General features: G+C 38.4%; 1 protein-coding gene and 1 long non-coding RNA gene across 6 annotated transcripts in view; both read left to right on the top strand.

Moving 5' to 3' along the window:
- LOC124174883 (facilitated trehalose transporter Tret1-like) overlaps positions 1 to 8821 on the top strand; it is a 69073-nt gene extending 60252 nt beyond the window's left edge. For all 5 annotated transcript variants that reach the window (XM_046554486.1, XM_046554476.1, XM_046554513.1 and 2 more), the window contains 5 exons: positions 206 to 401; positions 2357 to 2528; positions 2640 to 2912; positions 3239 to 3547; positions 6956 to 8821. In XM_046554486.1, the coding sequence (XP_046410442.1) occupies positions 206 to 401; positions 2357 to 2528; positions 2640 to 2912; positions 3239 to 3547; positions 6956 to 7384 (1379 nt within the window). In that variant the 3' untranslated portion in view covers positions 7385 to 8821. The remainder of the gene's footprint in view (positions 1 to 205; positions 402 to 2356; positions 2529 to 2639; positions 2913 to 3238; positions 3548 to 6955) is intronic.
- Positions 8822 to 12434: 3613 nt separating this feature from the next.
- On the top strand, positions 12435 to 13278 carry LOC124174402. The gene is made up of 2 exons (XR_006868926.1): positions 12435 to 12786; positions 13141 to 13278. It is a non-coding gene; the product is annotated as an uncharacterized LOC124174402 (long non-coding RNA).
- The last annotated feature ends 7399 nt before the right edge of the window (positions 13279 to 20677 follow it).

The following is a 20677-nucleotide window of genomic DNA, read 5'->3' as shown; positions in this document are numbered from 1 at the left end:
ATGTTTTTTTTTTTTCAATCTAAAAAACCTTCAAATTTGTCTCGTTTTCGAATGGAGTTGAAGGTGCTGACAAATACTTAGTGGACTAATGACATTACTTCATGCAGATTTTGAAATTGAGTACGTCTAAATACTGCAGCAATAAAATCGATTTACGGACGAATGGTACACCATCATAGACTGTAAAGTCACCTTTATTCCTCAGGGAATTGCGGTGCCGTGGCAACCGGGGCCGCAATGGGCTGGACCAGCCCCGTCTTACCCATGCTTAAGGAATCCCCAACGAATGCTAACAACCCTTTTGGCCGGGCAATTACCAGTGAAGAAGGATCTTGGATAGGTTCTTTGGTTGCAATGGGTGCTGCATTCGGTGGTTTTGGTGCTGGGTTCGTCATTGAAAAGTAAGTAATTCATCATTATATCCCAAGTCGAAATTTAGCACCTACATTTGACCCTACCAAGGTTTGTTTAACCTACTTTGAAGGAAACTGAACCTAGAAATCCTACATTCACCCTCTAACTCCTAAAAATTTAAGAACAAGCCCTAAATTGAACTTTCAACTTCTAAAAATTTAAGAACAAACCCAACATTGAACCTCCAACTCCTAAGAATTAAAGTAGCACACCTTACATACTTTGACGCTCTCAGTAGACGATGGATCCTTTGTTATCGATATTCAATCTACAGCTCTTCAATTGGACCAGTGACTCGTCCTCTATAGATACATTATTATAGTGGCATTAAAGTGTTAACAATGAACAATCTAAGGACTATTTCGACATAATTTTCATAAGTTTCAATAATAGTTCAAAATTCAGTATTGCATTTCAAGTGTATTTATTCAACGCTCTTACGAATACAGAAACCCCTTTAACGACAGGAACTACAAATTAACATAAGTACAAACGTCGAAAGTTTATTAATACTCTGAACTGGATTGATGATAGTTACAAGCTATAAATTGGTATCACTAACGATAAACATAGAAGCCTAATTAAAAATCATCAATTATTGAATATTTTAATATAAATACAAAATTCTAAAATTTATGCATACATTCAACTGAAATTAGATGATAGTTATGAACTATAAGTTTGTGTCACTAACAATAAATATAGAATCCTAATTTAAAAATGCATCAATTATTACATACCTGGATTAATTATATATAACAACGGAAAATAAGATTCAACTCATGTGTAACCCAATTTATTGGGATTTTAATTTCATCTTGTATCGTTTCAATCGTAATTTTTGTATTTCAATCGCAATCAATCAGAATCGATAGATCTTTATCAGCGGGGTAGGGTTTTGAGCGTTTGAGGAAAGTTTCAAGCAAGCAGATTTATCCCTACTTCTGAAGAATTGAAGGAGATTCTAGACAGACCCTACTTTGAACCTAAACTTGGTAAATCTCGGAAAACTGCGGACTTTATTAGCTTTAAAGTAGAGTCCGACATTGCATTGAAATACAACCTACTTTACTATTTTTAGAAGCTCCTAGGTACGGTTTAAACTAGGCGCTAATTGTAAGTTTCGACTTGGGATCAATTACGGTAGAAAGACCAAGCTGGTAGCATTATCCAAGCGATTACAGGCGGTTTATTGGCGTCACAGAAAATGCTGACGCAGAATTGGCCACAACTTGACACAAAGGCCCCGATTTTTCAGTCAATTTCGCAACATCTGTACAACAGATTTAGGACGAAAGTGACGGGCCGAAAATAGACATAGTGTAGCCGTCATCATAGTTCAGCAAAAGAATCGAAATACGTTAATCTTTGTACACTAACCGAGATCATGAGTCTAACTTTCTATACGTAAAAATTATAAAATAAGCACAATTCTTGTTAGACATTATATTTTCGTACGCATGTAGTTAGCACGTATAAGTCATGTCTATATTAGCTTAAAAGGTGTATTTTTGATTGACGGAAATTAGTTGACTTCATATTTTGTTGGCAATAGGTCGGTAATAAACTTACGGTATGCTACTCGGGGCTTCGTTTTGTAGCACACAATAAAATCTTGCCATGACATCATTTACGTTTTAATTTTTCTAAATAGTTTTCTGAGTCATAGATCCACTAATAAAAATAACGTCGTCAAAGTTGTTGGTTTCGAAAAAAAATCAATTAATAACTCCTAACGTTGATTGAAAATAACATGGTAATACCAACATCTATTTTTTGATTAACCCAGACAGTCCACTGGAAGTTTTAAATTTAGAATACTTAAAATTAATCTACTACAAAATGTATGCAACACCAAATAGGTGCTGGATGAACATGACAATGACAGATATTTCTATTTTCGTTCGAATGGTACAAAGTTAATTATGCGTTTAAATTTTAGATATGGTCGAAAAACTGCCCTTCTTGCCAGCGTAATCCCATTCGTTATTGGATGGATACTGACAGGGACCGCCGCTTACGTCGTGCAACTTTACATAGCACGAATTTTCTTCGGGTTTGCAGCGGGACTTTGCTTCACAGCACTCCCCATGTATGTCGGTGAAATTGCTGAGGTAAAGCTACCCATCCGTTCGTTCTACTTATTGCTTAAGAAAATCTCAACGCATAAGGAAACGTAATTCAAAACCAACGAAACTTGAAAGTGGTATTTGTTACTTTCTTAGACGCCGATCAGAGGAGCGCTTGGGTCTCTCTTCCAAATGTTCATTACTGCGGGTCTCTTATACTCCTATGCTATCGGACCCTACGTATCATACACGGTTTTATGGATCGCCTGTATCTGCGTACCCCTCGTCTTTTTTGCATTGTTTCTCACTTTACCCGAGAGTCCGTATTACTACCTAAGCAAAGGACGCAAAGATGATGCTATCAAGTCTGTCGCAAGACTGAGAGGAAAATCTGCAGCTGGCGTCCAAAAAGAAGTTGATGAGATGCAGGTGCGTGAAATGTTATCATACTGATATCATATTGTTCGTATCGTAGTTTTATCATATTGGTTGGAGTCTGTTCAGTTACACAAAAATCATTACATTGTCACCCTTCATTCGATTAGACTAGAAAAGTTTTTTCACTGTACGGACCTTACAATTTTCCAATCAGACTCAATAAAGTCAAGTGCACTCTTTAAAGCTAAACGAAGATCGAGTCGAAAGCTTAACCACAAATCAAAAACGGATTTGACACTTTAAACTTGATGAATTAATCATTTCCTTATATCAATATGTCGATAAGTATCTATAAATATATTGTCATTGTATTCCAGGTCGTCGTAGAAGAAGCGTACAGGAATGAAAGTTCCTATGCCGCCTTGTTCACAGTAAAAGCTAACTTCAAAGCGCTGTTGTTGACTTGTGCGCTAGTGTTCTTCCAACAATTCAGTGGAATCAACGTAGTTTTGTTCTACACCGGAGATATATTCAACGCCGCAGGAGGCAACTTGTCCAGCGATATTGCCACCATCATTGTTGGTGGCGTGATGCTCGCTGCTTCTTTTATCACTCCTCTTGTCGTTGAGAGACTCGGCAGGAAATTGCTTCTTATTGCTTCGTCGATCGGTCAAACAGTATCGATGGTAAGTTAAAAATGCACGTGAGCAGAATCATTTACAATAAAACAATGAAATTTATTGTCTATAGAGACCGTGCGTAAAATTCACGGCAGCGCCAAATCGATTCTATTAATCCCAACCGACGGGCAATTTCCCCTGTCTACGCCAATGCCTCAACCAACCATAAACTTCCGTCGTTACGCCATGGCTTGAAATTAACTAATCGTTTTGAATCGTCCTGTCGTATAGGGACAGTTAATAACGGTTTACTCGGTATTTCCGAGACTATAGTAACAACCGATAGCGCAACAACTAACTTTCACTTTTCTTACACCGGGAGAAGTCTTTTTTTCGGTAAACATATTTGTTCTTTCGAAAAAATGATGACATATAACCGCCAGACCATTTGTCAAAGTTAAAGCAAGTCCCGTCGATAGGGACAATTTTGGCCACTCGCGGCGCTACAGGTACTCACGCTCAGTCCCCATAAAAGCTCTTCGCACAATCCGGCATTAGCGGAAAACGGCATTACGAAATATGGTATCAACTTTAAAAATGGACCTTTGATTTTTAATTTGAAGAGACTCGGGGCCCCTATTATATGATGTGAAAAATTTGGGTTTAAATTTGTCACAACTCAGTTCAGTAGTTGAACATCTACATTTTGTTTAATTCGTTTGTTAATTGCTTAAACATGAGTAACCTGACTTTTTATCAGTAGGGATAAAACAAAAGAAAAACACTTGTATATTTTAACCAACAAAACGTAATGATGAGCAATTTGCGCAACCGAACATGGTATCTACTTCACGGAGATAACAAAGTGCTAGTAGCAGCATTATGGCTTCGGTGGACAAGAAGTAGATACCAATACATATACTTATCCATTCGTTAATGTATCAAGCTATTCCCATATCTATGGAAATCGAAGTATGCCCGTTTCAGATACTGCTGCGATATATGCAGAACTTACTGCACTAAGAGATGAGTGTTAGGCTCTCATTATGGTTCACCGTGAAAAACGAGTTAGACATAAAAATCTAATACTAGTGTGGTCATTTGTTGAGCTCAAACAGGGCGTGACTCTCGACAGTTATCCGTCTACCGTGCATCCATGAAGAAAGTGCGCACCTTATGCGCATGCGTCAAGTCCTTCGAATTTTATTGGCTGACAGTTACCGCCTGATTGAGCAGCGGACGCACTACCAATCGTGACTGTCAGAAAATGACCCTAGGAGCCCATCACTGTCTGTGGGCAACTGCTGTCGGTGTTGTTATGAACCTTATGAACCTCTACCGAGTTCGCAAGGGAAGCGCGAAGTATTGGTAAAGTATTTTGTTAATAATGATTTCCGGATTACAGTAATAAATTGACCGTCGAAGGAATCCGACGATTTGATTGACATGATTAACGTGTGCCTGATTTATTTTACTTCGGATTAGCTCCGAATCGACGAACTGGTTTTCGTAACAACACCGACAGCAATTGCCCACACGTAATGGTGGGGACCTGGGGACATTTTCTGACCGTCACGATTGGTATTGTGTCGGCTGCTCAATCAGGCAGCAACTGTCAGCCAATAAAATTCGAACGACTTGACGCACGCGCATAAAGTGCGCACTTTGCTCATGGATACACGGTATATTAATGAAACATGGAGACTAAATCATCATCGGACTAACAGTTGATGCAAATATTTTGCCATGTGTCTCACAACACATAGCATGCGCTACATCGTCACTCGAAATCACAAAGTATAACGTATTAAGTATCAGTCTTAATACGAATACAGTACAATCCTTGTAACTTTTCTTTTACAATGTACATTCAATCAAGCTGCATTCTACCCTAGTTTCGATTTTGCAATATGGTATGTAATAATGTGAATACAGATCGTGGTATCACCGTGACAAATGGTCAGAAATGTGTGATGAATTGCTCGTGACATGCAATAGTAAGTAATGTATGGACTCGCTTATCAATAATATGTGCTGTACGGTCTACAGGAAGACACCAAATTCGTACTTAGCGTGCATTGTACCGTATTTATTGCTGCGAAATGACAAGACACTTATGACAATGTGGCATTATTTTTAATCCTTCACTGATGCAGATTTCACTGACTTTTTCAATACATTAATATTACACTGGTCAACAATGGTTTTGTTACCCTTGATGTTTAAGTGGTCTTAGAAAGATTTGATGTCAACGACCCTCGGAGTAGACGTAGGTTTTCAAAATTGACTCTAGTTGTCTATTTCATCGACATTTTCATATATCAGTGAAAATGCGATATTTAGATGAAAAATTCGATATTGTTTTTAGTAGGTATCTAAAGTTTATCAAAAAAATGCTATCAATGGTTTTAGTCATAGTTGATTTATTCAGACAAAAGTGAAAGATATATTGAAAATGTAATATTTTTCAGAAACTTCTGTGATAAGGTTTTCTTTTATACGATTTTTGGGGCCTATGTCGTAGAATTCAGCAGTAATCTGCCATCATGTGACTATCCTACCGAACTTGTTATCGGTCTTCCGTCACTCTCAAATCCTGGTGAAAATATTAACATCTACCTACCGTTTTTATTTGCAAAACTTTCCGAAGCTACCCCCCCCCCCCAACCCCCCCACACACACAATTTTTCTTAGTTGAGCTATGTTATAATGAAAAGATTCGAATTCACAAATACGGTTTCGAATATTATGATTCACATTCGTCAGATTATAGTGATATAAAATATACAAAGTTACATGTATTATTTATTAGAAAAGATACATTCTGTATCAAGTAACCGATGTCGTCATATTATGAAGACATGCCTATAATGGATATAAAGCCCTCTAAAGCATTTGCACGTATTATACCTTTACATACAATTTGCTTCTTACTATCGCAATATTGTTTTCTGGAATTAAATGTATTATTATATGAGCGGATCATTGGTAATATTAGTTGTAAATAAGTTTGTTTCATAAATTTAGCTCACGCTTAAACCCGCGCTTGCCATATACTTATCCCATGAAGAAAAATGTGTGAACTATAAACTACCTTCTTGTGGAACAGAGTACTTGTATTTGTGATAGCAAGAAAGTTACGTTTGCTCCATAACATTAAAGTGGAATTTTGTAGACATTAAATATTAAGTTCCCGGTAATCAATTCCGTATGCAGGTCAGGAAACTGTCACTAACCGAATAAGGTCATCAAATAGCTTCATCGTATAGACGATTGTGTTTTGGCATTGAGTACATTTTTGACGTACCTGACATTCAGAGTACTTAGAAATGAAAAAAAAAAAAAAATATGTGATTCTTCCCGTACATAATTACAGATTGAGAAATGCTTATTCCGCCTTTCAATTACATAATTTATAGTAATGTATCATATATATATATAATAATAATTTGCTTCCTACTTTGACCGTTGCAGGGCACTCTTGGTCTCTACTTTTATCTACAACATATTAACAGTGATCTGACTGCTATATCTTGGTTACCTGTGGTATCGTTGGTCGTCTTCATAGCAACGTACAGCTTCGGCTGGGGTCCTCTCGCATGGGCTGTGATGGGTGAACTTTTCGCTTCAGATGTGAGATCCAAGGCCTCAAGTTTAACCGTGGTATTCTGCTGGATTTTAGCATTTTGTATAACGAAATTTTACTCGAACATCGAGGTTAGCCTGGGTAATTATACTGCATTTTGGATCTTCGCCGTAATTAGTTTCGGCGGCGTCTTCTTCGTATACTTTTTGCTACCCGAAACCAAGGGCAAGTCACTCCAACAAATTCAAGACGAGCTAAATGGAATAAAACATAGAAATATTATTCCAACTAGTAGTTCCAGCCCTACCAAACAATGAGTAAAAACTTTGCTGTTCGTTACGAATACTGCAGTAGCCTGTGATACGAGTCAAACATTCCTTATAATTAAAATGTGTTTAATTTCACACATTTTCCCTAGCTATGGGTGTAGTCTGGTATATGTATGTACGTGTCACGGCAAATGATATAGATCCAGTATCAAATGGTAATGTTGAGATCTAAGACCTTTCTACTACCGTGTACGCATAGAGTTCTAAGCTTTTAGCTTTTGTTCTTTACAAAACGACAATAATGATTCGAATAATAATACTCGGTCTCACAATCAACCGACGACGAACTAGTAATCACCTTTCATAAGACTTGGATATAAGAATTTTTTCACATTAATAGGAATGCAATAAATCAAAAATTCAACTGCTTCACTACAATTTTCCTGTCACTTTTCTATATATTCTTGCGGAATTAACAAACGTTTAATGCGAATATTGTTTTACCGACAATAACTTGAGAGATGAAGCTAGAAAGTTTAGCAAGAAAAAATCAGCTTAGAAAAAGGTTGAAATTAAACAAAAAACACACAAACAGAATGGTAAAGTCTGTTTATTTTATAAAATCTGTACAAAAATTCAACAAACGTGCGAAACATGATGTCAGAAGTGCCCTGCTTGACATGGAAGAACGTATATACATATTTATACATACCTACATACGTACTTAAAACGTTGAGAAATTATACGGGTAAAAATGGTACGTAATATGCTAGTTCAGCCGAATTTAATTATTTATACACACATAAACAGTTCGCTGTTGTTTATTTGTGTATTTAGTTAAACACCACTGTACATAGGTATCGCATGTGACATGTAACATCGTATGCGGCACACTTATCAGTTATCTGCAGCTTAGTCAATACATGAAGAGCTTTCACAGATATGGAGTAAACATTTAAAAAATTACCATAGACGTGACGGATATAAATTATGTTCGTAATATAATTTTTTAGTTTTTGAAAGCTTAGGAGCATACAACAACGCATTACTTTTAGCAAAGGAACAAAGTTGTATTCAGTTGCCATTCTACTCATATGATATTATCATTCATTAACTATTAGCTATTTCCTATCATCATGATGTACAACGAAGTACTTCAAGTCTATTATCCAATATTGTACATCGCATCAATGTATTATGTGTATATAAGTAATATATATAATACAGCATAATATAATATGTGTTTGATGATACTTATAGCGTATCGCTTGTAACGCAAATACAGAATTTAGAATAATATGTAGTGACTTATAACTTAGCCTACGTACTATAACGTGACGCCATGTAAAAATGTATATATTTACATTCATATTGCGAATACAATCGCCTCCGCAAATCTTGTTGTTACATCAAATAAGATACTTGTGATAATATTTTGTATAAATAATGAACTTCAATAATTAAATACATTGTACATGAAAATGATCCTTCTACAATACCAATTGTAACCTACTGTCACACTGATATATCATTAGAGAATACACGTATCTATTTGAACCAAATGTGGAGTGCATTTAACTTAGAGCATTGCATGTTAATATTATCGGTACTTACTTGAACAAGTTGAATTACTATGCAACTGTTAATTTGCTCTTGATATTTCACCATGACCCGAATTTGGTTTACTGCGAATGCTACTCCTCCATGTAAATGCTCATGAGTTTATTGGGGATATGAAAAATCTAAACTGATTGGAGCCTGTTTCTCGCATAATCCGGTCGATGTGAAATTATCTTGTCGCATTGTCTCGTAGCAAGTCATGCATGCTACTCAAATTCTCATTATTATCAATTTTTTCAAAATCTGTCATTTTTATCTTAAATTAGTTCACCACAATAACATGATTCCCGTAATATCTTTTAACGAAATTAGCTAACGACGAGCCATTATGTGAGTGGGAGAGCGAACAGCGCTCACGCGGCAATTGGTAGTCGTTATCTAGCTCACACCACATACCGCATATCTCTTGCTACAGCTTTAATCATTAATTGATTGTGAAAGCGTTTTGAAACAGAGATAACGTGAAGTTTCGGTATCAAAGTTGAAAGAAGATAGCCAAATTTAATAGTAGATTATTTTGTGAAATTGAGAGGACAGGCCACCAGTAAGAGGGTCACATGAGCAGCAGCAAATCAGCTCGTTTCTCTGCCTACAGCAGCTCGACAGTGGCTCACATAAAGTACGTTTACACGGTGCCGTTATTCCCGTTTTAATATGGCTGGCGTAGTAATACCAGATTTAAAAATGCGTGTAAATAGCGCATTACACATGATATAACTTTTATATGTATAACCTCCAACGGTCAAAGTATTGCCACGACGCACAGACGTCAGTCTTACCTACGTGCAAAGAAGGGTAGGGAAGAGCAGTGTACAGCACAAAGCCTAAAAACTCACGCCAACTCCAGTATCAGCAGTAAGATAGAGGCGAATATGTGAATAGAAGTACGGGTAGCAAGAGCTCCAGAGAACATTTCAACTGACTCCACCTTTGGTTCATTCTCCCTCGCGGAGGGAAAGACCTTAGAGAAGCGTGTGCAGAATCAATAAGAGAACAAAAAACATCTTCCCCAACACCCCAAGTGGTACTAACGGTAACTAAACCCTAAAATGAGCATAGAATAAGACTATACTAAATAAGGCTAGTTTCAATTACTTAGTCAGAAGGAGATGGGGAACAATAACAACATAAATTATAAAAATAAAAATATTCAAATTTATATGTAAATATAGTCGAACTACATACATATATAGTTAAGTCTGTAGAAGTAACTAATGTATGAGAACTGTCCAGAGCATCCTAGCGAGACGCCCTGATAACACTCTCAGTAATCAGACCCTAGTTAGCTCTGTCCACAACGCGTAGGAAGAATCACAATAAGAAAGGAGACAGATGCAATAGATCCGCAAATAATTCTGACAGTAATAGAGCGCGTAACAACCATCCCAGGGAGCTATCCGCCGGGGCGGTTGATTTATTCATTTGTGAAATTCAGGACATTATAGGCACAGGCAGAAATTCCAGTATGCAAACGTGGGACGAGAGCCCCAGCATGGCTACGCCGAGTCTGCACCCATCTGGGTAAGACGGCTTGTCCGCAGTGATTCCCCAAGTCCCGCGGAGGGGATAGATCAGAATAACCCGTCCGACATTGAGCCTGTACTGATTGTTGGCCGCACCAGTCAAATACTGTACAGGACTGAATTATTGAAAAAACCTAACAACAGATATACTAGAGACTCGGCATCCCCTTATGGCCGTCCTCTAGTTTCTCGAGTCGAAAAAATCGATTTTTTTTTTTCATAACTCACATCTACAACATGTGTAGAAAATGTGTGCCAAAGGATTTTTCGATATTCGAAGTGGTTCACAAGTTACGGCCCTGGAACGGAGCAGGAGCGCGCACCGGGCTGCTCCGAAAGCCGAGCGGCGCTGACCATTGTATTGATATCCCTAAATCTAACTGCTACCTGAACCTTTTGTGAATTAGGCCCGAGTAAAGGGGAGCCGAGACCGTTGACAGACGCTTTCGAATATTGACTAAGACGCCGTGAAGTTTTAGTTCAGTTTTTCTGTGGCAGTTGCGAAGCGTACTATATTTTCTCTTGCGAGTCGCACGTAGCTGATTTTTTGAAAATAATTTTCAAAATGTTCAAGAAAGGAAGTAGAGACGCCCCGGCTCGTTACGATCGACCTAAAAAGCGAAAATTCGCGGGCAACCGACACACTTTTGAACAAGACAAGTCGTTTACATCGGCGTCAGCGACGAAACTTCGTCAAAATAAAAATTTTGAAGTGAACGTTGAACAGACTGTTTTGTATTGTATTTTGAATTTTGTGAGTGTATTTTCAACCATTTCTTCGGCTGTTATTTGTAAAGAGTGCAAAAGTACGGTGACTTTCCATCAACGTGATATACGAGGATTGGGCTTTAAAATTTCTATGGCGTGCAAGTGTGAGAAAGAAAAAGAAATAGATTCATGCCCAAAAATCGGTAAAGCCTACGAAATAAATCGTCGCTTAGTTTTCGTGATGCGTTTGTTGGGAGTCGGTTATGAAGGCTATAGAATTTTCTGTGGACTGATGGATATGGGACAAGGTTTTGCTTTGAACACGTACTATTCCATATTAGAAAATATTCACTCAGCTTCTTCGGCCGTTTTTGATACAGTGTTGTCGATTGCGGTTAATGAAGAAAAGGAAATCCTTCAAGAACAAGGAAAAGCAGAAAATGAATTCACCGTATCTGGAGATGACACATGGAAAAAAAGAGGATTTTCATCTTTATTCGGAGTTTCAACTTTAATTGCCAAGTACACCGGTAAAGTGGTTGATGCGTGTGTAATGAGTAGTTTTTGTGCTGGATGCAATTTGTGGAAAAATAAAAAAAATAATGATCCAGTTGGATATGCAGGATGGCTCGCTGATCATGAAGAAAATTGTACTCGAAATCATACTGAAAGTTCTGGGAAGATGGAAATAGATGCAGTTGTGAAAATGTTTTCTCGTTCAGTAGATAAACATCAAGTTCAATATACGACATACATAGGAGATGGTGATAGCAAGACATTCAAAGGTATTTTGAATGCAGAACCATATGGAGAAGATGTTGTTGTTGTAAAAAAAGAGTGTGTTGGACACGTTGAAAAGAGGATGGGGACTCGGCTCCGAAATGCAAAAAAATCTAATAAAGGCATTGGTGGGAAAGGTGCAGGAAAACTCACTGATAAATTGATTGGTGAGATGACAAAGTATTATGGATTAGCTATTCGGAGACATCCAGATTCTATCGAGGAAATGAGAAAGGAAATTTGGGCAACATTCTTTCACAAGATTTCCACAGACAGCAATCCACAGCATCAAAATTGTCCTGCAGGCGAATCTAGTTGGTGCAAATGGCGGAGAGCTGAGTTTCTCGGAGAGGCTGAGCAATTCAAACACAATAAACCGCCTCTTTCTGAAGCAGTTCAAAAAGTCATGAAGCCAATTTATGAGGATTTATCCAAACAAGAATTGTTATGCAGATGCCTGGGATCGGAAACTCAAAATAATAACGAGTCGCTCAATTCGTTAATCTGGACTTTTGCTCCGAAGCACCTCCATTCTGGGCCAAAAGTGGTCGAAATCGCCACGTTTCTCGCTGTCATAATCTTCAACGAAGGATTCGAAGCTATCCTGAAGACCTTGGAAACCATGGGAGTGAAAATCGGCCCACAAGCTAAAGGATATGTTCAACAGCGTGATAGCTCTCGGATCGACCGTTCAGAAAGGCGCACGAGCGATGTTGTAAAACAGGCCCGAATCGCGAAAAGAGAAGACAGAGCAGCTCTGCGTGACTTCCAAGAAGAAGAGGAAGGCCTATTGTATGGTCCAGGCATAGCAGATTGACGGTGAGATGGAATTTTTAGTATAAATCACATGCGCGAACTTTCAAACGCGTTTTTCTCGAAACACCATTTTTCGAAACGGTAACCACGATATTTCAGAAACTATTGCACCGATCTTGTTCAAATTTATACAGCATCTTTAATATGTTATAAGCCAGCGATTGAACTAGGATTATCATGATTGCTTCGATAGTTTTTTTCGTACGAGCGAAAAACTTGAGAAAAAATGAGTAAAAAATAGAATGTAATTTTCAAAAGTGTATAAAAAAGTCAATTTTTGTAATTTAGAATTCACTCTAGTTCAATCGCTAGTCTTGAATATGAAGATTAAAATGCCGTTTGGTTTTTTGATTTTAGATAAGCAGAACAGCCGCAATCTTGGTCACCGTCAAGCACCTCTTTTACTTGATGTCTTCCTGTCGGCCACTATAACTGCTATTCTATTATATATTTTGACTTCAAAAAATTTGTAAAGCTTATTTAAATGTTAATAAAGATTATGCAAAAACAATGAGATTGATTATTTCGATGCTTTGCCCGTAAAAAAATTATTGAAAAAGCCATAAAAAAAACAGCCGAGAAACTAGAGGACGGCCTTATGTAACCTATATTTTCGGTAAAGACCCGGAAAAAAACTTGGGAAATTTACACCCAATGCACCTGGGAAAAACTTTGAGGGCCCATAACATTAGAGTCAGGAAAATCAATAAAGCAGGGCAAAAAAAATTCCTGATATAGTTTAACCAAGAAGAGGACGTAAACTATTTTGTTGACAGGGGAATATTCGAAATCAATGCGAACTGGGTGGCGTTCATCCCCAACTCATGTATCTGTAGATGTAGGTGAAAATTATACATAGGATTCCCACAGATTTCATTAAACAAGGCATATGGGAGAGTCTTCACCCCTCTGCACAGAGGGGAGTCGAAAAAATTTAACTCTTTAAAAGAAGATCGGAGTTTGAAGAAGAGGATCACGACTACGGATTTGAAAGTACCGGCACAGATAAAATCTATGTTAGGCAAAGCCTTGCCGACACTGTCAAAATTTACGAAAATCTCGGAGTTATAAGTAAGTTTATCCCTGAAATTAAACTATGCTTCAGCTGTAAGCGCAACGACCACATTGGAGAAAATTGCAACCACCCTATCGGGTGTAATAGATGTCGAGCTAACCACAACGAGGTTGATTGTAATCAGGAACTCCACTGCGTAAACTGTGGCAGCCCCCATAGAACCTCGCAGGCTTCTTGCATGATTTTCTTATCGGCCACACCTCAGCCAGGCCATATAGCGGCCACATGGGGTAACTCATTACTCCACGCTGTAAAACCTAGTTGTACAAGACATATATGGGTGTGTTAAGACTTCTAACCGATTATTTTATATTTGTTAAAGAGTTCTTCAACATTTCTAATGATTTTTATCATACTTGTCTACTACCGGCAGATGTCATTACTTGTATCAATTTCAAAGGTTATAGACCTCTAATTTCACTTCTTCTGAGCCTGGGATAACTAGTTACCCCGTGTGGCCGCTAAGGGTTAACCAAGATGCAGTCAAGCTGAGGGATTCTCTAGGAACCAACTACAAGGAAGTTCAAGCATGGGCGAAAGAAACATTCACACAGGCTCAGGGCATCACAATTCCAGAGTCACGAACTAGGAACCCTTCTTGCCTCATCCAGGGGCAGGAACCGAGGTTATCCTGCATCCAGGCGGAGCAGGAACAAACTACCTTCCTTCAAAGAATAGATGCACTAAATCCAAAGACGTCAAGCAACTATCGCAGAACCTGGATGCCAGAATCGAGGTGGCAGAGAGTAGAAGAGAGGCTTTAGGGGGAATTCAGGCAGTCATTGAAACATTGAAGAAAAGAATTACAGAACTACATGAAAAAAATTCAGATCTCCTCAGAGTCTTCAATCAAACCGAGGTCTTGGCACTCGACGAAGCGATGGTAAACCAGAATGTTAGGCGCGCCTCCTCTCCAATTCCCAAACAATCTAATTGCTACAGAGACCACGGCTGGCCTATTTTGTGGAACCAAGATAGCCCCAGTGGGACAAATCTGACAGACTCTCGACCTCCACCTTTGGAGAGTAAAGCGAGTGGTTCTGTCTCGGAAACACTAGATTAATTCTCTCAAAATAAGTAGCTGTTAATTTTAGGTTTGATATTCTACTAACTATAAATGGAAATCATAGGCCGGAACATGAATGATATTTCCTCCAAGCATCACGACGTGACCAACCTTTTAGACGAGGATGATGTTTTATTTGTAACGGAGAGTCGGCTCTCCCTCACCTTCAGATATACGCTTTCTATTCCGGGACTTAATACCGTAAGAAAAGACAGACTTACTGATAACGAGGGAGGATTATTAGTTTTTATCCATAAAAACCTGAAGTACAGAACCATTACTCTGCAGCAAATTCCGCAATAGGTAGAGACTACTGGGCTAGAAATGACATGTGGTAATACCACATATCATCTTTTCAATGTTTATATTCCCCCTCAATTAAAGATTTAAAAATCATAGTTATTAAAATTCCTCCAGAAAATGGAGGGATGGACGAATGCTATCATCACGGACGACTTCAACGCGCACCACTCCTATTGGGGGAGCCGACTCAAAAATTCCAGGGAGGACTGCATAGCAAACATTATTTCCAATCTCAACTTCAGGATACTAACCACAGGACAAATTATAATGGTCCATCCAGAACTTGCCAGAAGGCGTGCACCCGCAAATATTTTCTCTTTCAATAACATACTGAATGGAACATGCACAGTGCCACCGGACCCAAAAAGAAGTGACCATTTTTCCATGAAAGTAACGGTCGGAAATGGATCCTTTCATAAAATAAAATCGTGTTCCAAGGTAGACACCATGAAGGTCAATTGCAAGGAACATAGTCCAGATAACCAACCGATTGAGCGGAGTGGAAGATATCAATGAACACAACTTCATAGAGCAGTACGATAAATCAATTCAGTCCTTCAGTGAGACATTAACCAGTTCGGGAACACTCATGCTCATTGTTAATCAGGAAGGCTCCAGACGATGTGTGGTGGGACGACGATTGTGAGGCGACCTCAGATTCCAGGAGGAACATGTTAAAAGCCTACCTGTATAATAGTATAGATGAAAATTGGCACACCAAGCACCCATCAAAAGGGTGGAAAAGCTATTTAAAGAGGAGAAATCCAACAGCGATAAGAATTTTTGCACATCCATGAACCACTCCAAGGACTTAGGTGTAATTTGGAGAAATATCAAGGGATTTAAAAAAAGATTTGTTAACCCAGGTCCAGTTTCCAAAGAGAGTAACAGGCTAGACGCGGATTTAAAGCTACAGGAGGAATTCAGGAAGCTCACATAGAATCAGCCCAGGCAGGGCAAAGAACACAATTGGAATTTTTCTTACGCGCAAAACATTGGCCGGGACCAAGGTATATCCCTACAAGAATTAGAATTGACCATTAGGAAGGCTAAAACGAATACAGAGCTAGACCATATCAGATATGCAATCCTAATGCAACTCCCTCAGACAGTCATGCTACAATCAGACTGAATACTATCTACAATCGTATCCTTGCAACCCGAATAATCCCCAAGGATTGGGAAATTATAAGACAGTCGTTATCCCCAAACCAGGGGGTACAAGCCTCAGGTCGATTGCAATATCTAGCTGCTTACTGAAATTCCTAGAACGAATCATAAACGACAGACTCACGTGGTGGTTTGAGCAAGAACGCTGCTTCCCTCAAATTTCTTTGGTTTCAGGAGGGGAAAGTCGTGTCACGACAACCTTACAGAATTCAGACTGGAATTAGATATAGTGAGGCCACAGGACCTAAAAACGTGGGTGGTGTTCATGTTTATAGAAGCGGCTTACGACAATGTCAACATCATACTGCTTACGAACCAACTTATTGACAGCAAAATCCCCGCATCTATTGTTAGATTCATACACCGGGCGTAATCCAACAGAAAAATCTTCGAATTGTCGGAAGGATATACCATAGGTGAAGCGATTATAAGAAAGGGTCTCCCTCGGGGCTCTATTTTGAGCCTGTTACTATTACCGGTTGAACACAACGCGTAACTTCATTATAGAACTGCTGTCGCGTACTACACCTGATGCGGGAGATAAAACGCGTGAGATCTATCTTGAGGTGCATTCATAGCGCGATGCATGGGTCCGAATTCACGATATTCACGAAGGAAATTTGAGTAAACTTCCTTGAGTTTTACATCACTGCCGAGGCTATTTTTCAACCGAAGGAGTATTTGATGCGTGCAAATTCGTAAGTTGCCGAGCTCTATTAGATTGTCATTGCGCGGCAGCCGAAAACGTAACAACCGGACGTGTAATGTCCGAAGTAGCCCCCTGACACAAGCTGCTAAAAGTGGTTTGCAAAATGTCCCTCGATTCTGCCGCCAATCTCCACCACTAGTGGCGCTAGTAGTTGTCTGACGAGCTTGCGCGCGATCAGCGCGGGCAGGGAGCGTGTCAGAAGTCTACTAGCGCCACGTAAAGGAACTAAAAACCGGGGACAAAACGCGTACAATTTTTTAGTATACGAGCAGTGGTGAGTGTCAGGGGGCTGGTTCGAAGCTTCTTCAATTTGAAGTTACTGCGGATTTCCTTATTTTGTTTCAAGATCGAATGATGGGGGTTTAAATTCTAAGAGAACACTCGTGATGATTGAGCCATCGAATAGTAATATTATTTATTGGGTCATGTGGGAAAAGCCATGAGGCATAAAAACTCATAAAGTGACAATAATGTTATTTTTACATATATGGTATCGTTACATATATTATTTCCATATGGAAAAAAAAAAAAATTTCCAAAATTTTTTCTTAAATCAACGAAATATTTTTTTTATCGAGAAAAATCGGATCTCTTACTTCATCGACACGGCTGCTTCATCGAAAAAGCCACCTTTCGCTGCGATTACAGCTTTGACGAGACTTTTGAAAAAAAAATTTTTTTTCGAATTTGTTTTTTTAATTCTGAAAAAAATGTGATACATCCAAAATGATTGTATGCAACTTTTTACCTTCTAAGTAATTTTACGAAAACCCAGTAGTTTCAGAGTGAGACTACCCCTTATAAATATGGTCGTTTTTTGCAAAAAGTTGAATTTCTTTGCGAAAGAGAATCGTAAAAAATTTTTGAAAAAATGCGATTGAAGGTTGTACTCCCCGCTTCAAGTTTTTCACGAAAAAAAGTTGAAAAATTTTTTCTTACGAGATATGCGGGAAAATTTCCACCCTCCAAAAAAAGCCAAAAAATTACCATCCTTCAAAGTGCGTACCGGGCTCAAATAAAATCGCAAAAATTTTTCCAAAGAAGGTAAATGAAGCTGAATATGTCCTTTTTAGAACGCCGCTTGGGAAATTGAGATATCTTCATTTTTCAAAGAGCGATACAACTTCTTGTGTGGCTCGGATCTGGGGCGAGTGTTTCCATACTTATGAACGGGAGTGTATATTAGGGTGCTTTTTGTCCACTATTTTTTTTTCGGTCCCATCGTGAAATTTTGTTGGAAATACAAAAAAAAAAATTCCCTGAAAGTTTGAGTCCTTAATATTAATATTAAGTCCTAGACCAAGGCGTGTAAAGATTTCCCATTGAAAATACACGGAAACTCTGATTTTTTATCTTTAAATTTTTATAGCTCAGCGGCATTTCATGGCATTGCTTTGACCATAGACAAGTATTTCTCAGAACTAAACTCTCTACAAAAGTTTCCATTGCGGCAAAGTCGTAACTCACACCGGTGAGGTAGTACGGGCCACTAAACCTGATTTTTCCATGAAATTTGCGTTTTTTCGCATTTATCTCGTAAACGACAAAAGATACAGAAAAAAATGCGGAAAACAAACTTGTAGGAAATTTAATTTCCTACAAAAAAGGTGCTGAGTACTGAGTCGCTAACATCAATATTTCTGGAGATAATTGATTATAAAATTGTTGTAATTTCAAATTTTTATCGAAAATGTGAAATTTTTTTTTTTTTAATTGATACCGACATATTTCTGATTATTTATATTTTTTTACCCTTCCACCTTTAAAAGAAAGTAATTAGTTAAAAAATTAGTGATGGATAATGAAAGAACGATATATTTATAATTTGACATGATTTTCGATAAAAATTTGAAGTTACAAAAACTTTATAATTAATTATCTTCAGAAATATTGATGTTAGCGACTCAGTACTACGGACCTTTTTGTAGGAAACAAAATTTCCTACAAGTTTGTTTTCCGCATTTTTTTCTGTATCTTTTGTCGTTTACGAGATAAATGCGAAAAAACGCAAATTTCATGGAAAAATCAGGTTTAGTGGCCCGTACTACCTCACCGGTGTGAGTTACGACTTTGCCGCAATGGGAACTTTTGTAGAGAGTTTAGTTCTGAGAAATACTTGTCTATGGTCAAAGCAATGCCATGAAATGCCGCTGAGCTATAAAAATTTAAAGATAAAAAATCAGAGTTTCCGTGTATTTTCAATGGGAAATCTTTACACGCCTTGGTCTAGGACTTAATATTAATATTAAGGACTCAAACTTTCAGGGAATTTTTTTTTTTGTATTTCCAACAAAATTTCACGATGGGACCAAAAAAAAAAAAAAATAGTCGAAAAAAAGCACCCTGATATATATATATATATATATATATACTAGGGGGGGCTTGGTTCCCCTGCGCGCTTGACGTGCCAACCTCCATTTTTGGGTTCGGCTGGGAGGGGGGAGGGATGGCGGTAAAGGGTCAGATTTTTGTAGGTATAGGGATGTATATATAAAGGGTTAAGTGTTGAATCCCTGATTCCAAGATGGATGTATATACAGAAGGTGAAGGGTCAAGTCTTCATAGGTGTTGCGGTATACTATATGTAGGGTAAAGGGTTAAATCTTCAGAGATATATCCGTAAAGTAAAGGTTTGAATCTTCATAGCTATAAGGGCATATACGTAGGGTGAAGTGTTGAGTCTTCACAGGTATGATGGTATATACGTGGGATAAAAGGTTAAATCTTCATAGCCATATAGGCATTTACATTGCGAAGGTCGAAGGTCGATCGAAGATCGAAAACCGAAGATCGGAAATCAAAAGTCGAAGGTCGAAGGACGAAAATCGAAGATCGAAAAGCGAAGGTGGAAAGTTGAAGGTCGAAGGTCAAAAGTTGAAGCTCGAAGATCAAAGGGTGAAGGGTTAAATAGGGCGAGGGTGGGCGGTGGATGGAATGGCTGTGGCGGGGAAGGGAGGAAGGGAGGGTGAAGGGAATCTGTAAAGGTATGAGGGCATATATGTATATGTGGGTTCGAGATTAAATCTGTCAAGATCTGAGGGCATATATGTGGGTTCGAGGTTAAAGGCTGACGCCGACTAGACCGCGGCGGACGGCGGCGGACGGCGGCGAAATTTTCGCTCATACAGTTATCCATATAGGTGTTCACACTAGACGGCGGCGGACCGCGGCAATTTTTCGCGAGTTCCAGGTTGGGGATATTTCGGCGGTGCGCCGCGCATCGCCGCGCATCGCCGTCGTCTAGTGTGAACACCCGACCGATGCCGAAATTCATCCCAAGTATAAAAATAGGGTAACCTGCGTGACTTTGATGTAAATGGTTATGGTTTACAAGGATTCTTTTCATTCTCTCCACTGTTCTTGCGAATAATAAATGTATTCATTTTTACATCTTAAATAAATCCTACGGATATTAAATAAATGTTACGTAAGTAATTACTTCATTTTTAAGGAAATTTAAGTAAATGTGAGTTTTAGAACAACAAGTTATGATGAACGGATTATTTTGTGTGAAAAATTTTTTTTTTTTTTTATTGTTCGGGTATGATGCTGATTTCGTGCAGACTGTTTT

This window comes from Neodiprion fabricii, chromosome 1 (assembly GCF_021155785.1).
Source record: "Neodiprion fabricii isolate iyNeoFabr1 chromosome 1, iyNeoFabr1.1, whole genome shotgun sequence".
Taxonomy (NCBI): Eukaryota; Metazoa; Arthropoda; class Insecta; order Hymenoptera; family Diprionidae; genus Neodiprion; species Neodiprion fabricii.
Note: the sequence above shows the minus strand (reverse complement) of the source record. Positions and strands in the feature narration are given on the sequence as shown.